Source organism: Scomber japonicus, chromosome 7, assembly GCF_027409825.1.
Source record: "Scomber japonicus isolate fScoJap1 chromosome 7, fScoJap1.pri, whole genome shotgun sequence".
In the NCBI taxonomy this organism is placed as follows: domain Eukaryota; kingdom Metazoa; phylum Chordata; class Actinopteri; order Scombriformes; family Scombridae; genus Scomber; species Scomber japonicus.
In genome coordinates, this window is record NC_070584.1 from 32075701 (window position 1) to 32092768 (window position 17068).

General features: G+C 44.4%; 1 protein-coding gene across 1 annotated transcript; it reads right to left on the minus strand.

The window, feature by feature from the left end:
• Positions 1 to 4437: 4437 nt before the first annotated feature.
• On the minus strand, positions 4438 to 12058 carry LOC128361409 (proproteinase E-like). Its single transcript, XM_053321862.1, has 8 exons — positions 12016 to 12058; positions 10856 to 10944; positions 9479 to 9576; positions 8571 to 8696; positions 7620 to 7756; positions 6252 to 6394; positions 5519 to 5671; positions 4438 to 4497 (listed from the first exon to the last, which is right to left on the minus strand). Exons 1-8 carry the CDS (start codon positions 12056 to 12058, stop codon positions 4480 to 4482), a joined length of 807 nt encoding a protein of 268 aa, XP_053177837.1. The 3' UTR covers positions 4438 to 4479.
• Between the last annotated feature and the right edge of the window lie 5010 nt (positions 12059 to 17068).

Sequence of the window (17068 nt, forward strand, 5' to 3'; positions counted from 1 at the left end):
TTCCTTCCTTCCTTCCTCCCTTCCTTCTCTCCTAAATTCCTTCCTTCCTTCCACCTTTCCTTCCTTCCTTCATTCCTTCATTCCTTCCTTCATTCCTCTTTTCCTTCCTCCCTTCCTTCTCTCCTAAATTTCTTCCTCTTTTCGTCCTTACTCCTTTCTTTCCTTTCCTTCCTTCCTTCCTTCCTTTCTTCCTTCCTTCCTTCCCTCCTTACTCCTTTCTTTCCTTCTTTCCTTCTTTCTTTCATTCCTCCTTTCCTTTCTCCCTTCCTTCTTTCCTTCCTTCCTCCCATCCTCCCTTCCTTCCTTCCTTCCTTCCATCCTTCCTTCCTCCATTCCTTCCTTCCTTCCTTCCTTCCTTCCTCCCTCCCTCCCTCCATTCCTTCCTTCCTTCCTTTCTTCCTCCTTTCCTACTCTTTCCTCCCTCCCACCCTCCTTACTCCTTTCTTTCCTTCTTTCCTTCATTCCTCCTTTCCTTCCTCCCTTCCTTCTCTCTTAAATTCCTTCCTCTTTTTGTCCTTACTCCTTTCTTTCCTTCCTTCCTTCCTTCCTTCCTTCCTTCCTCCTTTCCAAATGACGGCTCAGTTACATAGCAACACTGGCACAAACGAGCAACTTCAAGACGAATCTACTGCAAAGCTTATTACAGTATAATTAGGACCTGAAAGGATAAGGGAAGTAAATCTGAGTGTCTGCATGGTGAGTTACTCATCAATGAAAACAGGAATACTGGATTTATGGATCTGGATCTTTCCTTCCTCATTTCCTCCTTACTATTTTCCTTCCTCCCTTCCTTCCTTCCTTCCTTCCTTCCTTCCTTCCTTCCTTCCTTCCTTCTCTCCTAAATTCCTTCCTTCCTTCATTCCTTCCTTCCACCTTTCCTTCCTTCCTTCATTCCTTCCTCCCTTCCTTCTCTCCTAAATTTCTTCCTCTTTTCGTCCTTACTCCTTTCTTTTCTTTCCTTCCTTCCTTCCTTCCTTCCTCCCTTCCTTCCTTCCTTCCATCCTTCCTTCCTCCATTCCTTCCTTCCTTCCTTCCTTCATTCATTCCTCCCTCCCTCCCTCCCTCACCGCATGGTGAGTTACTCATCAATGAAAACAGGAATACTGGATTTATCAGGTTGAATATAACATTAAATATGAGTATTATGTACTTGAAATTAATTTATTGGCACTTTCAACCAGAAAAAAAGTATATAATATAAAAGAAGTAAAATGCCAATTGATGCCTCCTGTCGTCCTCCCGGGTCAAATTGACCCCATCTCTTTTGACTGTTCCTTCCTTCTTCCCTCTTTCTTTGCTCCCTCCCTCCTTACTCCCTGCCTCCCTCCATTCCTTCCTTCCTTCCTCCTTTCCTCCCTCCCTCCCTCCTTCCTCCTTTCTTTCCTTTCTTTCCTTCATTCCTCCTTTCCTTTCTCCCTTCCTTCTCTCCTAAATTCCTTCCTTCCTTCCTCCTGTCCTTCCTCCCTTCCTTCTCTCCTTACTTCGTTCCTCTTTTCCTCCTTCCATCCTTCCTTCCTTCCCTCCTCCCTTCCTCCTCTCCTTACTCCTTTCCTTCCTCTTTTCCTCCTTACTCCTTTCCTTCCTTCCTCCTGTCCTTCCTTGACCTGAGGACGACAGGAGGGTTAATGTCCCTCTATCTGTGTGAACTGTCGCTGGACATTCAGACTGTTTACTTCCTGCCTTGTTTTCCCTTCGGCTGTAAAACTGCTGATTCTGCATTTTCTCTGTTGAGCCTTTGGAAACGATGCTGTGGTCTCTCTCTCCCTTTAGCCTGCTGCAGCAAAGCACCACAAGAGAGGGAGGAAAAGAGGAAGGAGTGATGGAGGAAGGAAAGTAGGAAGGAAGGAGGGAAGGAAGGGAGGGAGGACGGAAGGAAAGGAGGGGAAGAGAGAAGGAGGGAAGGAAGAAGGAAGGAAAGGAGGGAGGAAAGAAGGGAGGGAGAAAGGAGGGAAAGAAAGAGAGAAGGAGGGAAGGAAGAAGGAAGGAAGGGAGGAAAAAAGGGAGGGAGAAAGGAAGGAAGGAAGGAAAGGAAGGAGGAAAGAAGGGAGGGAGAAAGAAAGAAAGGAAGGAGGAAAGAAGGGAGGGAGAAAGGAATGAAGGAAGGAAGGAAGGAAGGAACAGTCAAAACAGACGGGGTCAATTTGACGCGGGAGGACGACACAAGGGTTAAATATCTGTGTGTGTGTGTGTGTGTGTGTGTGTGTGTGTGTGTGTGTGTGTGTGTGTGTTGGTGTGTGGTTTGGGGGGGGGGGGGGTGTTGGGGGGCTTTCTGCTTTTGAGGAATGAGTCCTCTCGCTCATCGCTCGCTCTCCCCGGAGCAACTGGGGTGGAAGAATTACAGAGCATGTGCAAAAAACAAAACAAACTCCAACTCCTCTCATTGTGAAAGGCGAGAGATAGAGAGAAGGAGAGAGTGATGAAGGGATGAAGGGAGAGAAAAAGGGGTTAGGAAAAAAAAAGAAAAAAGGAAGATGGCCGTCAGTTCCTTTGGGTGACGCTGAGCCCTGAACAGCAGTTATCACATTATTTACAGCCAAGGATTTAATCCATCGTTCAGTAACGAGCAGCCAGCCAATGGCCTGTGATCTGAAGCTCATTCATTCACCTGCTGGGCGGCAAAATGCTCTAAGACCCCCCCCCACCCCCCCGCCCCCCTCCCTCCCTCCCCAACACACACACACACACACACACACACACACACACACACACACAGATTTGTAATGAATGGAGGATGATGAAGGTTCAGTCTCCTGCAGGTTTAGATCATGTCTTGTCTTTTAGGATCTTCGGACGGAAGGAAGGAAGGAAGGAAGGAAGGAAGGACAGATGAAGGAAGAAAGGACAGAAGGTGGGCAGGAAGGACAGACGGAAGGAAGGAAGGAAGAACAGAAGGATGAAAGGAAGGAAGGAAGGAAGAAAGGAAAGAAGGATGGAAGGAAGGAAGGACAGATGGAAGGAAGGAAGGACAGAAGGATGGAAGGAAGGACAGACGGAATGAAGAAAGGAAAGAAGGAAGGAAGGAAGAACAGAAGGAGGAAAGGAAGGAAGAAAGGAAAGAAGGATGGAAGGACAGACGGAAGGAAGGAAGGACAGAAGGAGGGAAGGAAGGATGGAAGGAAGGACAGATGGAAGGAAGGAAGGAAGGAATGAATGAAAGACAGATGGATTCTCTCTATGTTAGCCTCCTCTTTAGTCTCTTATATGATCATCAGCCGCCTACGATCACATCTGCTTGTTAACTGTATGAGTCAACAGTGACACTCTGTGGTCGCCTGCTGGAAATACAACATCTGCAGGTTTATTAATGTGGATTAAAAGGATTTAAAGGAGGATGCTCACATTTGTTCACTTTAGTCAAGAGTCCAATATATGAACAGTGAAAGAGATCATTCCTCCTGTTCATACTGACTATTAAAAGATCTCCTTCATATAATAAAGAAAGTAAGAAAAAGGAGAAGGAAGGAAGGAAGGAAAGAAAGACAGATTGAGGGAACATTTACCCTAACAGCTGATCTTAGATCTAAGGAAGGATGGATGGATGGATGGAGGGAAAATTTACCTTAACAGCTGATCTTAGATCTTAGGAAGGAAGGAAGGATGGAAGGAAGGAAGGAAGGAAGGAAGGACAAATGGAGGGAACATTTACCCTAACAGCTGATCTTAGATCTTAGGAAGAAAGGAAGGAAGGAAGGAAGGAAGGAAGGAAGGAAGGAAGGACAGATGAATGGAACATTTACCCTAACAGCTGATCTTAGATCTTAGGACGGAAGGAAGGATGGATGGATGGATGGATGGATGGATGGATGGAGGGAACATTTACCTTAACAGCTGATCTTAGATCTTAGGAAGGAAGGAAGAAAGGAAGGAAGGAAGGAACAGAAGGGGAGAAAAAGAAAGAAAGAAAGAAAGAAAAAAGGAGAAATAAGAGGAAGAATGGTCAGTATGAACAGGAGGAATGATAACAGGAAGAAAAACTGTGTTTGGGCTCCTTATCTATCTATCTATCTATCTATCCGTCCTTCTATCCATCCTTCTATCCATCCTTCTGTCTATCCATCCATCCATCTATCTATCTATCTATCTATCTATCTATCTATCTATCTATCTATCTATCTATCTATCTATCTATCTATCTATCTATCTATCTATCTATCTATCTATCTATCTATCTATCCGTCCATCCATCCATCCATCCATCCATCCATCCATCCATCCATCCATCTCATCTATCAGCGTTAAAAAGCCACTTAAAGCCAATTAAACCTCACAAATAGATAGAAAACAGAATAACTAGCAACAATAAATAAATAAACTAAATGTGTATGATGGTGAATCATCAGCTATGAGCAGCTTCTCAGTTTCCTGTGTATCAGAGTGTTTATGGATATACGTTATAAGATGAAGATGAAATGGAAAGACGACAGGGACATTATAAACTTGATTAAATGAATTTATTGACATTTAAACATCTCCAGGTCTTCAGTTTGCCACCATAGTCTGAAAAATAAAAAACACACACAGTGATTATTAGAGATCAATAAGATTTAATATTACTAATCATGTGTTACATTGTTCATGGCTTGCTCCTTATTTCTAATTAAGGGGATTTTTTTGTTATATTATTTTTCTTACTCTTTTCTTTCCTTCTCTCCTAAATTCCTTCCTCTTTTCATCCTTACTCCTTTCTTTCCTTCCTTCCTTCCTTCTTTCCTTCCTCCTTTCCTCCCTCCCTCCGTACACCTTTCTTTCCTTCCTTCCTCCCTTCCTTCTCTCCTAAATTCCTTCCTCTTTTCGTCCTTACTCCTTTCCTTCCTTCTTTCCTTCCCCCTTTCCTCCCTCCCTCCTTACACCTTTCTTTCCTTCCTTCTTCCATTCCTTCTCTCCTTAATTCCTTCCTCTTTTCGTCCTTACTCCTTTCCTTCCTTGCTTCTTTCCTCCCTCCCTCCCTCCCTCCTTACTCCTTTCTTTCTTTCCTTCCTTCCTTCCTTCCTCCCTTACTCCTTTCCTTCCTTCCTTCCTTCCTTCCTTCTCTCCTTAATTCCTTCCTCTTTTCGTCCTTACTCCTTTCCTTCCTTCCTTCCTTCTTTCCTCCCTCCCTCCCTCCCTCCTTACTCCTTTCTTTCTTTCCTTCCTTCCTTCCTTCCTCCCTTACTCCTTTCCTTCCTTCCTTCCTTCCTTCCTTCTCTCCTAAATTCCTTCCTCTTTTCGTCCTTACTCCTTTCCTTCCTTCCTTCCTTCTTTCCTCCCTCCCTCCCTCCCTCCTTACTCCTTTCTTTCCTTCCTTCCTCCTTTCCTCCCTCCCTCCCTCCTTACTCCTTTCTTTCCTTCTTTCCTTCATTTCTCCTTTCCTTCTTCCCTTCCTTCTCTCCTTACTTCCTTCCTCTTTTCCTCCTTACTCCTTTCTTTCCTTCATTCCTTCCTCCCTTCCTTCTCTCCTCTTTTCCTCCTTCCTCCTTTCCTTCCTTCCTCCTGTCCTTCCTTGACCTGAGGACAACAGGAGGGGTTAAAGGAAACTCACGTCACTGATCCACTGGGTGAAGTAAGAGGTGCGTGTGAACACGGTGGGCTTCTGGATGGTGTTGCATCCTGCAGCGGAGACGAAGCTGGTCACTCCCTGCACGTACCATCTGCCATCGGTCCCCTTGCAGTTCAGGGGTCCGCCTGAATCCCCCTGCAGAGACACACACACACACACACACACACACACACACACACACACACGAGTCAGTGAAACCAGCGGTGCATCTGCAGGTATTAGATCAGAGGAGTCAAACTCATCTGATTTGATCTTATGTGGGCTGGTCCATTAAAAAGATGGAAGGAAGGAAGGAAGGAAGGAAGGAAGGACATACAGATGGAAGGAAGGAAGTGAAGACAGGGTGGAAAGATGGTAGGAAGAAAGGAAGTAAGGAAAGATTAAAGGAAAGAAGGACAGATGGAAGGAAGGAAGAAAAGATGGAAGGAAGAAAGGGAGGATCGAAGGAAGGAAGGAAAGATGCAAGGATAGAAGGAAGAGGAGAAGACAGTTAGGAAAGATGAAAGAAAGGAAGGAAGAAAAGATTGAAGGGAGGAAGGACAGATGGAAGTAAGAGAAGACAGGAAGGAACAAAAGAAAGGACAGATGGAAGGAAGAAAGGGAGGAAGGAAGGAAAGTGGGCCGGATTGGACTCCTCAGCGGGCCAGTTTTGGCCCACGGGCCTCATGTTTGACACCCCTGCTGTATTAGATGGTTTTGATGAGCGGATGCTTACGTGGCAGCCAGAGCGGATGTCACCACCGGCACAGATCATGTTCATCTTCACGTAGTTGCCCCACCAGCCGCTGGTGCTGCAGACTTCGTGTCCGACCACAGGAAGGATGGCCTGCTGGAGCTTAGAGGCGAGGGGGCCGCCGTCTGCAGCAGAGGAGCAGACGGTTAAAAACACACAGCAGTTAAGGAGAGAAGGAGAGATATTTCATTATTACAAACAGGGCTGTTGCTAAGCTTTTGGGGGCCCTAAGCATAAAAGCCCCCGCCCCTCCCCCCAATTTATTTTAAAATTGACATGAAATATACATATAATTATGAAAATGTATATATTAAGCAAATTATATAAAACAAAATGTCAAAAACTTTCTTAACAGCAGCATTACAATATAATATGTAGCTGGTAGTTATAATTTATCACTGTTTATACTATTATTGTCAGCTGTCAACTTTTATTTTGAAAATACCGCTTTTATTTTGACATTCTGTGTTTTTGCTGCGCTGTGACAGAGAGTGAGAAGTAAACAGGGGAAGGTGAAGACGCACATGTGCTGTAGTTAAGATAAACTGTAAAGTCTGTAAAGTTAAGGACCAGTTTCCATGGTTACAAGGTGTTTAAGTGTTCAAGAATCATCTGAAGACCAGAGATAATTACTCCTTTACACGGCACGCAGCCACACAATTAAGAAAAATAACGTGGGCCTGTTCATAACTCATTTATATCATTTGTTATATAAAGGAAGGGAGGAAGGAAGGAAGGAGGGAAGGACAGATGGAGGGAAGGAAGGACAGATGGAAGGAAGGAAGGAAGGACAGATGGAAGGAAGGAGGGATTGAAGGAAGGGAGGAAGGAAGGAAAGAGGAAAGGACAGATGGAGGGAGGGAAGGAAGGAAGGACAGATGGAAGGAAGGAAGGCAGAAATGAAGGGAGGAAGGAAGGAAGGAGGGATTTAAGGAAGGAAGGGAGGGAGGAAGGAAGGAGGAAAGGACAGATGGAGTGAAGGAAGGAAGGAAGGACAAATGGAAGGAGGGAAGGACAGATGGAAGGAAGGGAGGAAGGAGGAAAGGACAGATGGAGGGAAGGAAGGAAGGACAGATGGAAGGAAGGCAGGAAGGAAGGAAGGAGGGATTGAAGGAGGAAGGAAGGAGGAAAGGACAGATGGAGGGAAGGAAGGAAGGAAGGAAGGAAGGACAGATGGAAGGAAGGAAGGAAGGAAGGAAGGAAGGAAGGAGGGAAGGACAGATGGAGGGAAGATAGGAAGGAAGGACAAATGGAAGGAAGGAGGGAAGGACAGATGGAGGGTTTCTTTAATATGCGCTCTGTACTCTGTGTATGGGGGGGGGGGGGGCGGGCCTGATTACAAAGACTCACTGTAGATTCTTCCCCAGCCGGTGACGTAGCAGGGGTCGTCGTGAGGAGCGATCTCTCCACTGGGTGGGACGCAGGCGGCCTGCGCCTTATCGTTCATGACCACGGGTGAGGACAGCTTCATCATGGCGATGTCGTTACTGAGCACAGAGAGGAGAGAAAAATCACAAATGTATCAGAGGAATATTATGAGGAGGAAAGAAAGAATAGGAAGGGGAGAGAAAAGGGAGAGAAAAGGAAGTGAAGGAACACTTTACCCTAACAGCTGATCTTAGGAAGGAAGGAAGGAAGGAAGGACAGATGGAAGGAAGGAAGGAGGGATTAAAGGAAGGAAGGCAGGAAGGGAGGGAGGAATGAAGGGAAGGACAGATGGAAGGAAGGAGGGAAGGACAGATGGAAGGAAGTAAGGAGGGATTGGAGGAAGGAAGGCAGGAAGGGAGGAGGGATGGGCAGATGGAGAGAAGGAAGGAAGGAAGGACAGACAGATGGAAGGACAGATGAAGGGAACATTTACCCTAACAGCTGATCTTAGATCTTAGGAAGGAAGGAAGGACGGGAGGAAAGAAGGAAGGAAGGACGGAAGGAAAGAAGGAAGGGAGGGAGGGAGAAAGGAAGGAAGGAAGGACAGATGGAAGGAAGGAAGGACAGATGGAAGGAAGGAAGGACAGAAGGAAGAAGATGGATGGATGGATGGATGGATGGATGGATGGAGGAAGGGCAGACAGATGGAAGGGCAGATGAAGGAAGAATGGAAAGGAAGGAAGGAAGGACAGATGAAGGAAGAATGGAAAGGAAGGAAGGACAGATGGAGGGAACATTTACCCTAACAGATGAAAACATTGGTTAGAAAATGAGAAAAGTTACTTATTATATTTTAAATAGAGTAACTAGCAATCCGTAACCATGACAACCCTGTATAGTATAGTATATATATAGTTTTAATCTTGTTCTTACCCACAGGACAGGCAGTTGTCATTCCACTGAGGATGCACCACGATCTTCTCCACACTCCTGATCTGCTCGTTGTTCTCCTGCCTGGTGAGGTCATACTCTCCCACCACCACACGGTAGGTACGAGGCCTGACACACACACACACACACACACACACACACACACACACACACACACACACACACACACACAGCACACAGCACACACAGCACACAAACACACACACACACACACAGAGATATTTAACCCTTGTGTCGTCCTCCCGGGTCAAATTGACCCTGTCCGTTTTGACTGTTCCTTTCCTTCCTTCCTTCATTCCTTCCTCCCTCCTTTCCTTCATCCTTTCCTTCCCTCCTTTCCTTCCTTCTTTCCTTCCTCCCTTCTTCCTTCCTCTCTCCCTTCCTCACTCCTTTCCTTGCTTCTTTCCTTCCCTCTTTCTTTCATCCGTCCTTTCCTTCCTTCCTTCATTCATTCCTTCCTTCCTTCATTCATTCCTTCCTTCCTCCCTCCCTTCTTTCCTCCCTCCTTTCCTTCCTTCTTCCTTCCCTCCTCTCTTTCTTTCCTTCCTCCCTCCTTTCCTCCCTTCCTTCCTTCCTCCCTCCCTTCTTTCCTCTCTCCTTTCCTTCCTTCTTCCTTCCTTCCTTCTCTCTTTCTTTCCTCCCTCCCTCCTTTCCTTTCCTCCTTTCCTTCCTTCCATCCTTCTCTCCTTCTTTCTTCCCTCCTTTCTTCCTTCTTCCTCCCTCCCTTCCTCCCTCCTTTCCCTCCTTTTTTCCTACTTTCCTTCCTCTCTCCTTTCCCTCCTTTCCTTCCCACCTTTCCTCCCTCCCTTCCTTCCTTGACTCTAGGACAACAGGAGGGTTAACATGAGATCAAACAAGCAGAGGATGAAGGAGAGTTAAGTGTGTTTCACCCGATGCAGTGTCCAGCGGTCAGGATCCAGTTGGGAGAGAGCAGAGTTCCTCCACAGGTGTGATAGTAAGAGGAACCGCTGCGATACTGCAGAGAGATCTGTGGAAAGATAAAAGCTTTAAAGTCATATCTCATCTACTGTAAGGACTTCTGATGCTCAGTGAGGTAATGGTTGTATTTTTTTCTCCATGGGAGGGATGGAGGGAGGGAGGAAGGAAGAAGGAAGGAAGGAATGGAGGGAGGAAGAAAGGAAAGGAGGAAGAAAGGCGGAAGGTGGGGGAGAGAAAGAGAGAAGGAGGGAGGAAGGAGGAAAGGAGGGAGCGAGGAAGAACAGACGGAAGGAAGGAAAGAAGGAAGGAAAGGAGGGAGGAAGGAAGGAAGGAAAGGAGGGAGGAAGGAAGGAAAGGAGAGAGGAAGGAAGGAAGGAAATTAAGGAAAGGAGGCAGGAAGAAGGGAGGAAGGAAAGGAGGGAAGGAACGAGGAAGGAAAGAAGGAAAAGAGGAAGGAAGGGGGAAGGTAGGGGTTGTGGAAAGAAAGAGAGAAGGAGGAAGAACAGACGGAAGGAAGGAAGGGAGGAAAGAAGGAACAGTCGGGGTCAGTCGGGTTTAGTTTAAATTTACAGGGTTAAAATGTGAAAATAAACGTATGAATAACTTGCACACATTCTTTTTTTGTGGACCCAGCATCAAATTTCTGCTTTTAATCCATTTAGAGAAAATATATTAGAGGATTATGGTAAAAATGTCTAAGTGGTGTAACCATAAAAAGTTTGGAGGGAAGGAAGGAATAAAGGAAGGAAGGAAGGAAGGGAGGGAGTAATAAAGAAAGGAAGGGAGGAAGGAGGGAATAAAGGAAGGAAGGAAGGAGGGAAGGAAGGAAGGAAGGGAGGGAGTAATAAAGAAAGGAAGGAAGGAATGACAGAAGGAAGGGAGGAAGGAGGGAATAAAGGAAGGAAGGAATGACAGAAGGAAGGGAGGAAGGAAGGAATAAAGGAAGGAAGGAATGGAGGGAGGGAGGGAGGGAGGGAGGGAGGGAGGGACGAATAAAGGAAGGAAGGAAGGAGGGAAGGAAGGAAGGAAGGGAGGGAGTAATAAAGGAAGGAAGGAAGGAATAAAGGTAGGAAGGAATGAATGAATGAAGGAAGGAAGGAAGGGAGGGAAGGAAAGAAGGACAGAAGGAAGGAAGGAAGGAGGGAGGGAGGAAAATAAGGAAGGTAGGAAGGGAGGAAGGAAGGAAAGAAGGATCAGTATAAGTCCATTTAAATACACTGTAGGTGATAAAATATTTAATATCTATCATTTTTTTGTGGTTACACCATTTGACATTTTCAGGAGCATTCAGTCTTTTTGGTTTCTGCTCACAAACCCTCCCAACTCACCTGCCAGGGCCAGCTGTAGGGACGAGCATCCACTCCGTTCACCACGCGGGTCAGAGAGGGCTCGTAGGTGGGCGTGCCACACCCGTGAGCTGCGTCAAAGAGACAACAGGAAGTTAAAAAAGCCTCTGATATTAAAACCTGACAGTGACCTCATACTGTGACATCATCGTTTACACTCGTGACCGCAGCTCTCTTCCTTTTGAGACTTTCTGGGGCAAAAACAGACGTCTCTGTCATGTCCAAACTATGTCTTGTGACTTCCTGTTTTATTTTGAAATCTTACTCGAAGCCTGGGTTGCCCTGCTTAGGCTGCTGCCCCCGTGACCCGACCGGGGGCAAGAGGACGGTAACGGTAACGGTACTCTCCTCCCGTTTCAGTTTTACAAGTGATTTAGTAGTTTTAGTTTAGTTTTATTTTGAAGGAATTGACTAGGTTTAGTTTGGTTTTATTTTGAAGGAATTGACTAGTTTTTAGTTTAGTTTTATTTTGAAGGAGTTGACTAGTTTTTAGTTTAGTTTTATTTTGAAGGAATTGACTAGTTTTTAGTTTGGTTTTATTTTGAAGGAATTGACTAGTTCTAGTTTAGTTTTATTTTGAAGGAGTTGACTGGCTTTAGTTCAGTTTTTATTTTGAAGGAATTGACTAGGTTTAGTTTGGTTTTATTTTGAAGGAATTGACTAGTTTTTAGTTTAGTTTTTATTTAGTTTTAGTTTTTCAGGTATTAAGACAAAGCCTTGACTTGTAGAAGCTGAAAAGGATGAAATAATGAGTGACATCAAATATGTTTTATCATCAAGTCCTTTTTAATTTCATTCTTTAACCACGAAGCATAGCAGCTGCTGCAGGACAGGAAGTCATCGAGGGAGAAACCTAAGCTGAATTTATCTGCTAGTTTTTATTTTGAAGGAATTGACTACTTTTTAGTTTGGTTTTATTTTTACATTGTTCATTATAGTTTTTATTTAGTTTTTTTTAATTGTAGTTTTTATTTTAATTTCAGTTAACTAAATATTTTTTTCATTGCTAGTTTTATAGTTTTAGTCTTAGTTTTAGTTATCTATAATAACCCTGCCTGGTACAAACTTCTGTAATCATCCAAAGAGTAACGAGTAACTTTTTAAAATCATGTGAAGCTGCTTTTAAATACTCAGAGACTCACCGTAGGCAGCAAGCAGCAGGACGAAGGCTACTCTCATCATCATCATTCCCTCAGAGTGAACTGTCTCAGTGTGTCGCGCGGCTTTTGTACTCTCAGAATTCAACACACACGCGCGCGCACACACACACACATACTCGTTTTTACTACCTTGTGGGGACCTTGACTGGGTTCCACTCTTTCTAAAGGGTCTAGAGACGTAATTTTAACTTCTAAATTCATCATAATTCTGTTTGAACAAAAAAAAATGACTTGAAAATATCAATAACTGTCACATAAATCTGAAACCTGAATTTTGCCCCCCACGTTGGGACCAGGAGTCGGTCCCCATGGGAAAAATCGGTAGTAATATGTCAGGTTTCGGTCCCCACAACGATAGAAAAACACACACACACACACACACACCTTAAACACACAGTCTAAACTTAACCTGGGAATCTTCCTTTCCTGCTCCATCTGCTCCTCTCGTCCTCACATGACTTTCCAGCCGAGAACAAATCAGCATATGTGAACAGAAACATACAAAACATTCAATATGGAAATAGTTTTGGGGTAATTTACAATTTAAAATGCTATAAAATAAAGAGAGAGTGTCAAAAAATAAAAGTGCTATAATTTAATGAGACTAAATGAGAAAAACATCCACAATGCAGAACTGGACAAATGTGATTTATTAAAAGTATTTCTTGAAACTATCATCAAACTAAATATGATGTTTTATGACAATTAAATTACAATAATAACTCTGAATTAATTAATAGTTTTAATAGATTTTAAAAATAAATGTTTAACCTGAAAAAAATATGTATATAAAATAATGTAATATATATATAATGATGATAATAAAGCTTTCTATTCTATTGAAACATTGAAACACACCAACATAGAGTGTAGTATCATAATGGTAAAATATTACAATTAAAAGTGAACAAATTAATAATACTAAAATAAAAATAATAAAAAATAATAATTAATAATTCTCAAACTGTGACAGTTATACACAATTGTAATAATAAATCACAATGAATAAAAGAAATGTGTTGAACCCTGACTGATATTTAGATTTTGCTTAACTTTGTTAATAATAATCAGTTGTAGCTGTGTTCTCTGTCGTCTGTCCTCCCTTCCTCCCTTCCTTCCTTCCTTCCTTTCTTCTTTCCTTCCTTCTTCTCCTCTTTCCTTCCCTCCTCCCTCATTTCCTTCCTTCCCTCCTCCTTCCTTTTCTTCCTTCCCTCCTCCCTTCCTCCCTTCCTTCCTTCCTTCCTCCCTTCCTTCCTTCCTTCCTCCCTCCCTCCTTCTCTCTTTCTTTCCTCCCCCTACCTTCCTTCTTTCCTCTGTCCTTCTTTCCTTCCTTGATACCTTCCTCTTTTCCTTTCTTTCTTTCCTCCTACCTTCCTTTCCTCCCTCCTTTCCTTCCTTCCTTCCCCCTTTCCTTCCCTCCTCCCTCCTTTCCTTCCTTTCCTCCTCCTACCTTCCTTTCCTCCCTCCTTTCCTTCCTTCCTTCCCCCTTTCCTATCCCTCCTCCCTCCTTTCCTTCCTTCCCTCCTCCTTCCTTTCCTTCCTCCCTCCTTTCCTTCCCTCCTTCTCTCCTCCCTCCTTTCCTTTCTCCCTCCTTTCCTTCCCACCTTCCCTCCTTCTCTCCTTCTCTCCTCCCTCCTTTCCTTCCTTCTTCCTCCCTTCCATCCTTTACTCGAGGACAACAGGAGGGTTAAAACGGACGGCTAAATCTACGCTGGTCCTGAAAGCTGAATATGAAAAAAAGAAAGAAAGAAATTTAACAGATATAAGTGCAAACATACTCAGTTGCATCATCTTTACTTAGACTATTATTATTATTTCATCCAGTGCAGATTCGGGGTAATATAGGAGAGAATCAGTTTAATTGATAAAATAATCATGTCGTCCTCCCGGGTCAAATTGACCCCGTCTCTTTTGACTGTTCCTTCTTTCTTTCCTTCTATCTTTCCTTCGGCTGGTCTAGGAACGCCTCGGGATCCCCCGGGAAGAACTGGACGAAGTGGCTAGGGAGAGGGAAGTCTGGGCTTCCCTGCTTAGGCTGCTGCCCCCGCGACCCGACTCCGGATAAGCGGAAGAAGATGGATGGATGGATGGAATATCTTTTCTTCCTTCCTCCTCCCTTCCTCCTTTCCTTCCTTCCTTCCTTCCTTCCTTCCTTCCTTTCTTCCTTTCTTCCTCCCTCCTTTTCTTCCTTCTCTCCTTCCTTTCCTCCCTCCTTTCCTTGCTTCTCTCCTTCCCTCCTCCCTCCTTTCCTTCCTTCCTTCCTTCCTTCCTTCCTTCTCTCCCTCCTTTCCTTCCTTCTTCCTCCCTTCCATCCCTGCAAGCTGAAAATGATTTAATGGATATAAGTGCAAACATACTCTTAGTTTCACAGTGAAGTTGAAACTTACTAATGACAACTATTTAATTTGCTTTTTTATTTTTTACATGATTAAAAAAAAAACTATGATTATCTATTCTCCTTATTAACAGTGTTCATTTAAAAGGTTCACAGTAAAAGGTTATTTTAGTCAGAAGGATAAAACCATGTTAAAAAAACTACAAAACCAAACATGTTATATTACTGTCAGGAGGAGAAAACCTTTTTTAAAACCAAACAAACATGCTTTGATAATATTTTTCCCCTAAACTCTGTGTCCTTGACTTTTTCTGTCAGGGAAATCAGCTCAGCAGGCGCAGGTGGAAACAGCGTATGGGTGCCAAGACCTCCTCCAGGCTGACAGGAGGAACCCAAAATACACACAAAAACACACAAATACACACAAAAACACACAAAAACACACAGCCTCACATGGAAAATACACACAAGTACACAACATTACATTACACATTAACACACACCTGGACATGAAGAAGAAGTCACCTGAATATTAAGTAATCCTCTTATATGGTTTTATTTAAGGTGGAAATGAAAACAGACTTATATCATTGATTTAACCCTCCTGTTGTCCTCAGGTCAAGGAAGGACAGGAAGGAAGGAAGGAAAGGAGGAAAAGAGGAAGGAAGTAAGGAGAGTAGGAAGGGAGGAAGGAAAGGAAGGAAGGAAGGAAGGAAGGAAGGAAAGGAGTAAGGAAGGAAGGAATAAGGACAAAAAGAGGAAGGAATTTAGGAGAGAAGGAAGCGAGGAAGGAAAGGAGGAATGAAGGAAAGAATGGTGTAAGGAGGGAGGAAAGAAGGAAGGAAGGAAGGAAGGAGGGAGGGAGGAAGGAAAGAAAGGAATGAAGGAAAGAAGGAACGAAAGGAGGAAGGAGGGAGGGAGGAAAAGAGGAAGGAAGTAAGGAGAGTAGGAAGGAAGGAAAGGAGTAAGGAAGGAAGGAGTAAGGACAAAAAGAGGAAGGAATTTAGGAGAGAAGGAAGGGAGGAAGGAAAGGAGGAATGAAGGAAAGAATGGAGTAAGGAGGGAGGGAGGGAGGAAAGAAGGAAGTAAGGAGGGAGGGAGGGAGGAAAAGAGGAAGGAAGTAAGGAAGGAAGGAAAGGAGTAAGGAAGGAAGGAATAAGGACAAAAAGAGGAAGGAATTTAGGAGAGAAGGAAGGGAGGAAGGAAAGGAGGAATGAAGGAAAGAATGGTGTAAGGAGGGAGGAAAGGAGGAACGAAGGAAGGAAGGAAGGAAGGAGGGAGGGAAGAAGGAAAGAAAGGAATGAAGGAAAGAAGGAACGAAAGGAGGAAGGAGGGAGGGAGGAAAAGAGGAAGGAAGTAAGGAGAGTAGGAAGGAAGGAAAGGAGTAAGGAAGGAAGGAGTAAGGACAAAAAGAGGAAGGAATTTAGGAGAGAAGGAAGGGAGGAAGGAAAGGAGGAATGAAGGAAAGAATGGAGTAAGGAGGGAGGGAAGGAGGAACGAAGGAAGGAAGGAAGGAAGGAGGGAGGGGGGAAGGAAAGAAAGGAATGAAGGAAAGAAGGAACGAAAGGAGGAAGGAGGGAGGGAGGAAAAGAGGAAGGAAGTAAGGAGAGTAGGAAGGAAGGAAAGGAGTAAGGAAGGAAGGAGTAAGGACAAAAAGAGGAAGGAATTTAGGAGAGAAGGAAGGGAGGAAGGAAAGGAGGAATGAAGGAAAGAATGGAGTAAGGAGGGAGGGAGGGAGGAAAGAAGGAAGGAAGGAGGGAGGGAGGGAGGGAGGGAGGGAGGAAGGAAGTAAAGAAGGAAAGAAAGAAGGAGGGAGGGAGGAAAAGAGGAAGGAAATAAGGAGAGTAGGAAGGAAGGAAAGGAGTAAGGAAGGAAGGAGTAAGGACAAAAAGAGGAAGGAATTTAGGAGAGAAGGAAGGGAGGAAGGAAAGGAGGAATGAAGGAAAGAATGGAGTAAGGAGGGAGGGAGGGAAGAAAGAAGGAAGTAAGGAGGGAGGGAGGGAGGAAAAGAGGAAGGAAGTAAGGAGAGTAGGAAGGGAGGAAGGAAGGAAGGAAGGAAAGGAGTAAGGAGGAAAAGAGGAAGGAAGTAAGGAAGGAAGGAAGGAAGGAAGGAAGGAAGGAAGGAAGGAAGGAAGGAAGGAAAGGAGTAAGGAAGGCAGGAATAAGGACAAAAAGAGGAAGGAATTTAGGAGAGAAGGAAGGGAGGAAGGAAAGGAGGAATGAAGGAAAGAATGGTGTAAGGAGGGAGGAAAGGAGGAACGAAGGAAGGAAGGAAGGAAGGAGGGAGGGAGGAAGGAAAGAAAGGAATGAAGGAAAGAAGGAACGAAAGGAGGAAGGAGGCAGGGAGGAAAAGAGGAAGGAAGGAAGGAAGGAAAGGAGTAAGGAAGGAAGGAGTAAGGACAAAAAGAGGAAGGAATTTAGGAGAGAAGGAAGGGAGGAAGGAAAGGAGGAATGAAGGAAAGAATGGAGTAAGGAGGGAGGGAGGGAGGAAAGAAGGAAGGAAGGAGGGAGGGAGGGAGGGAGGGAGGGAGGGAGGGAGGAAGGAAGTAAAGAAGGAAAGAAAGAAGGAGGGAGGGAGGAAAAGAGGAAGGAAATAAGGAGAGTAGGAAGGAAGGAAAGGAGTAAGGAAGGAAGGAGTAAGGACAAAAAGAGGAAGGAATTTAGGAGAGAAGGAAGGGAGGAAGGAAAGGAGGAATGAAG

What these genes read in the sequence shown, in the direction of transcription:
- LOC128361409 (XM_053321862.1), bottom strand. Translation starts at nt 12,058, where the DNA reads ATGATGATGAGAGTAGCCTTCGTCCTGCTGCTTGCTGCCTACG. An exon ending in CCTACAGCTGGCCCTGGCAG is followed by an intron (nt 9,577 to 10,855) that starts GTGAGTTGGGAG and finishes ATCTTTCCACAG; the next exon opens with ATCTCTCTGCAGTATCGCAG. An exon ending in ACATCCGCTCTGGCTGCCAC is followed by an intron (nt 5,672 to 6,251) that starts GTAAGCATCCGC and finishes GTGTCTCTGCAG; the next exon opens with GGGGATTCAGGCGGACCCCT.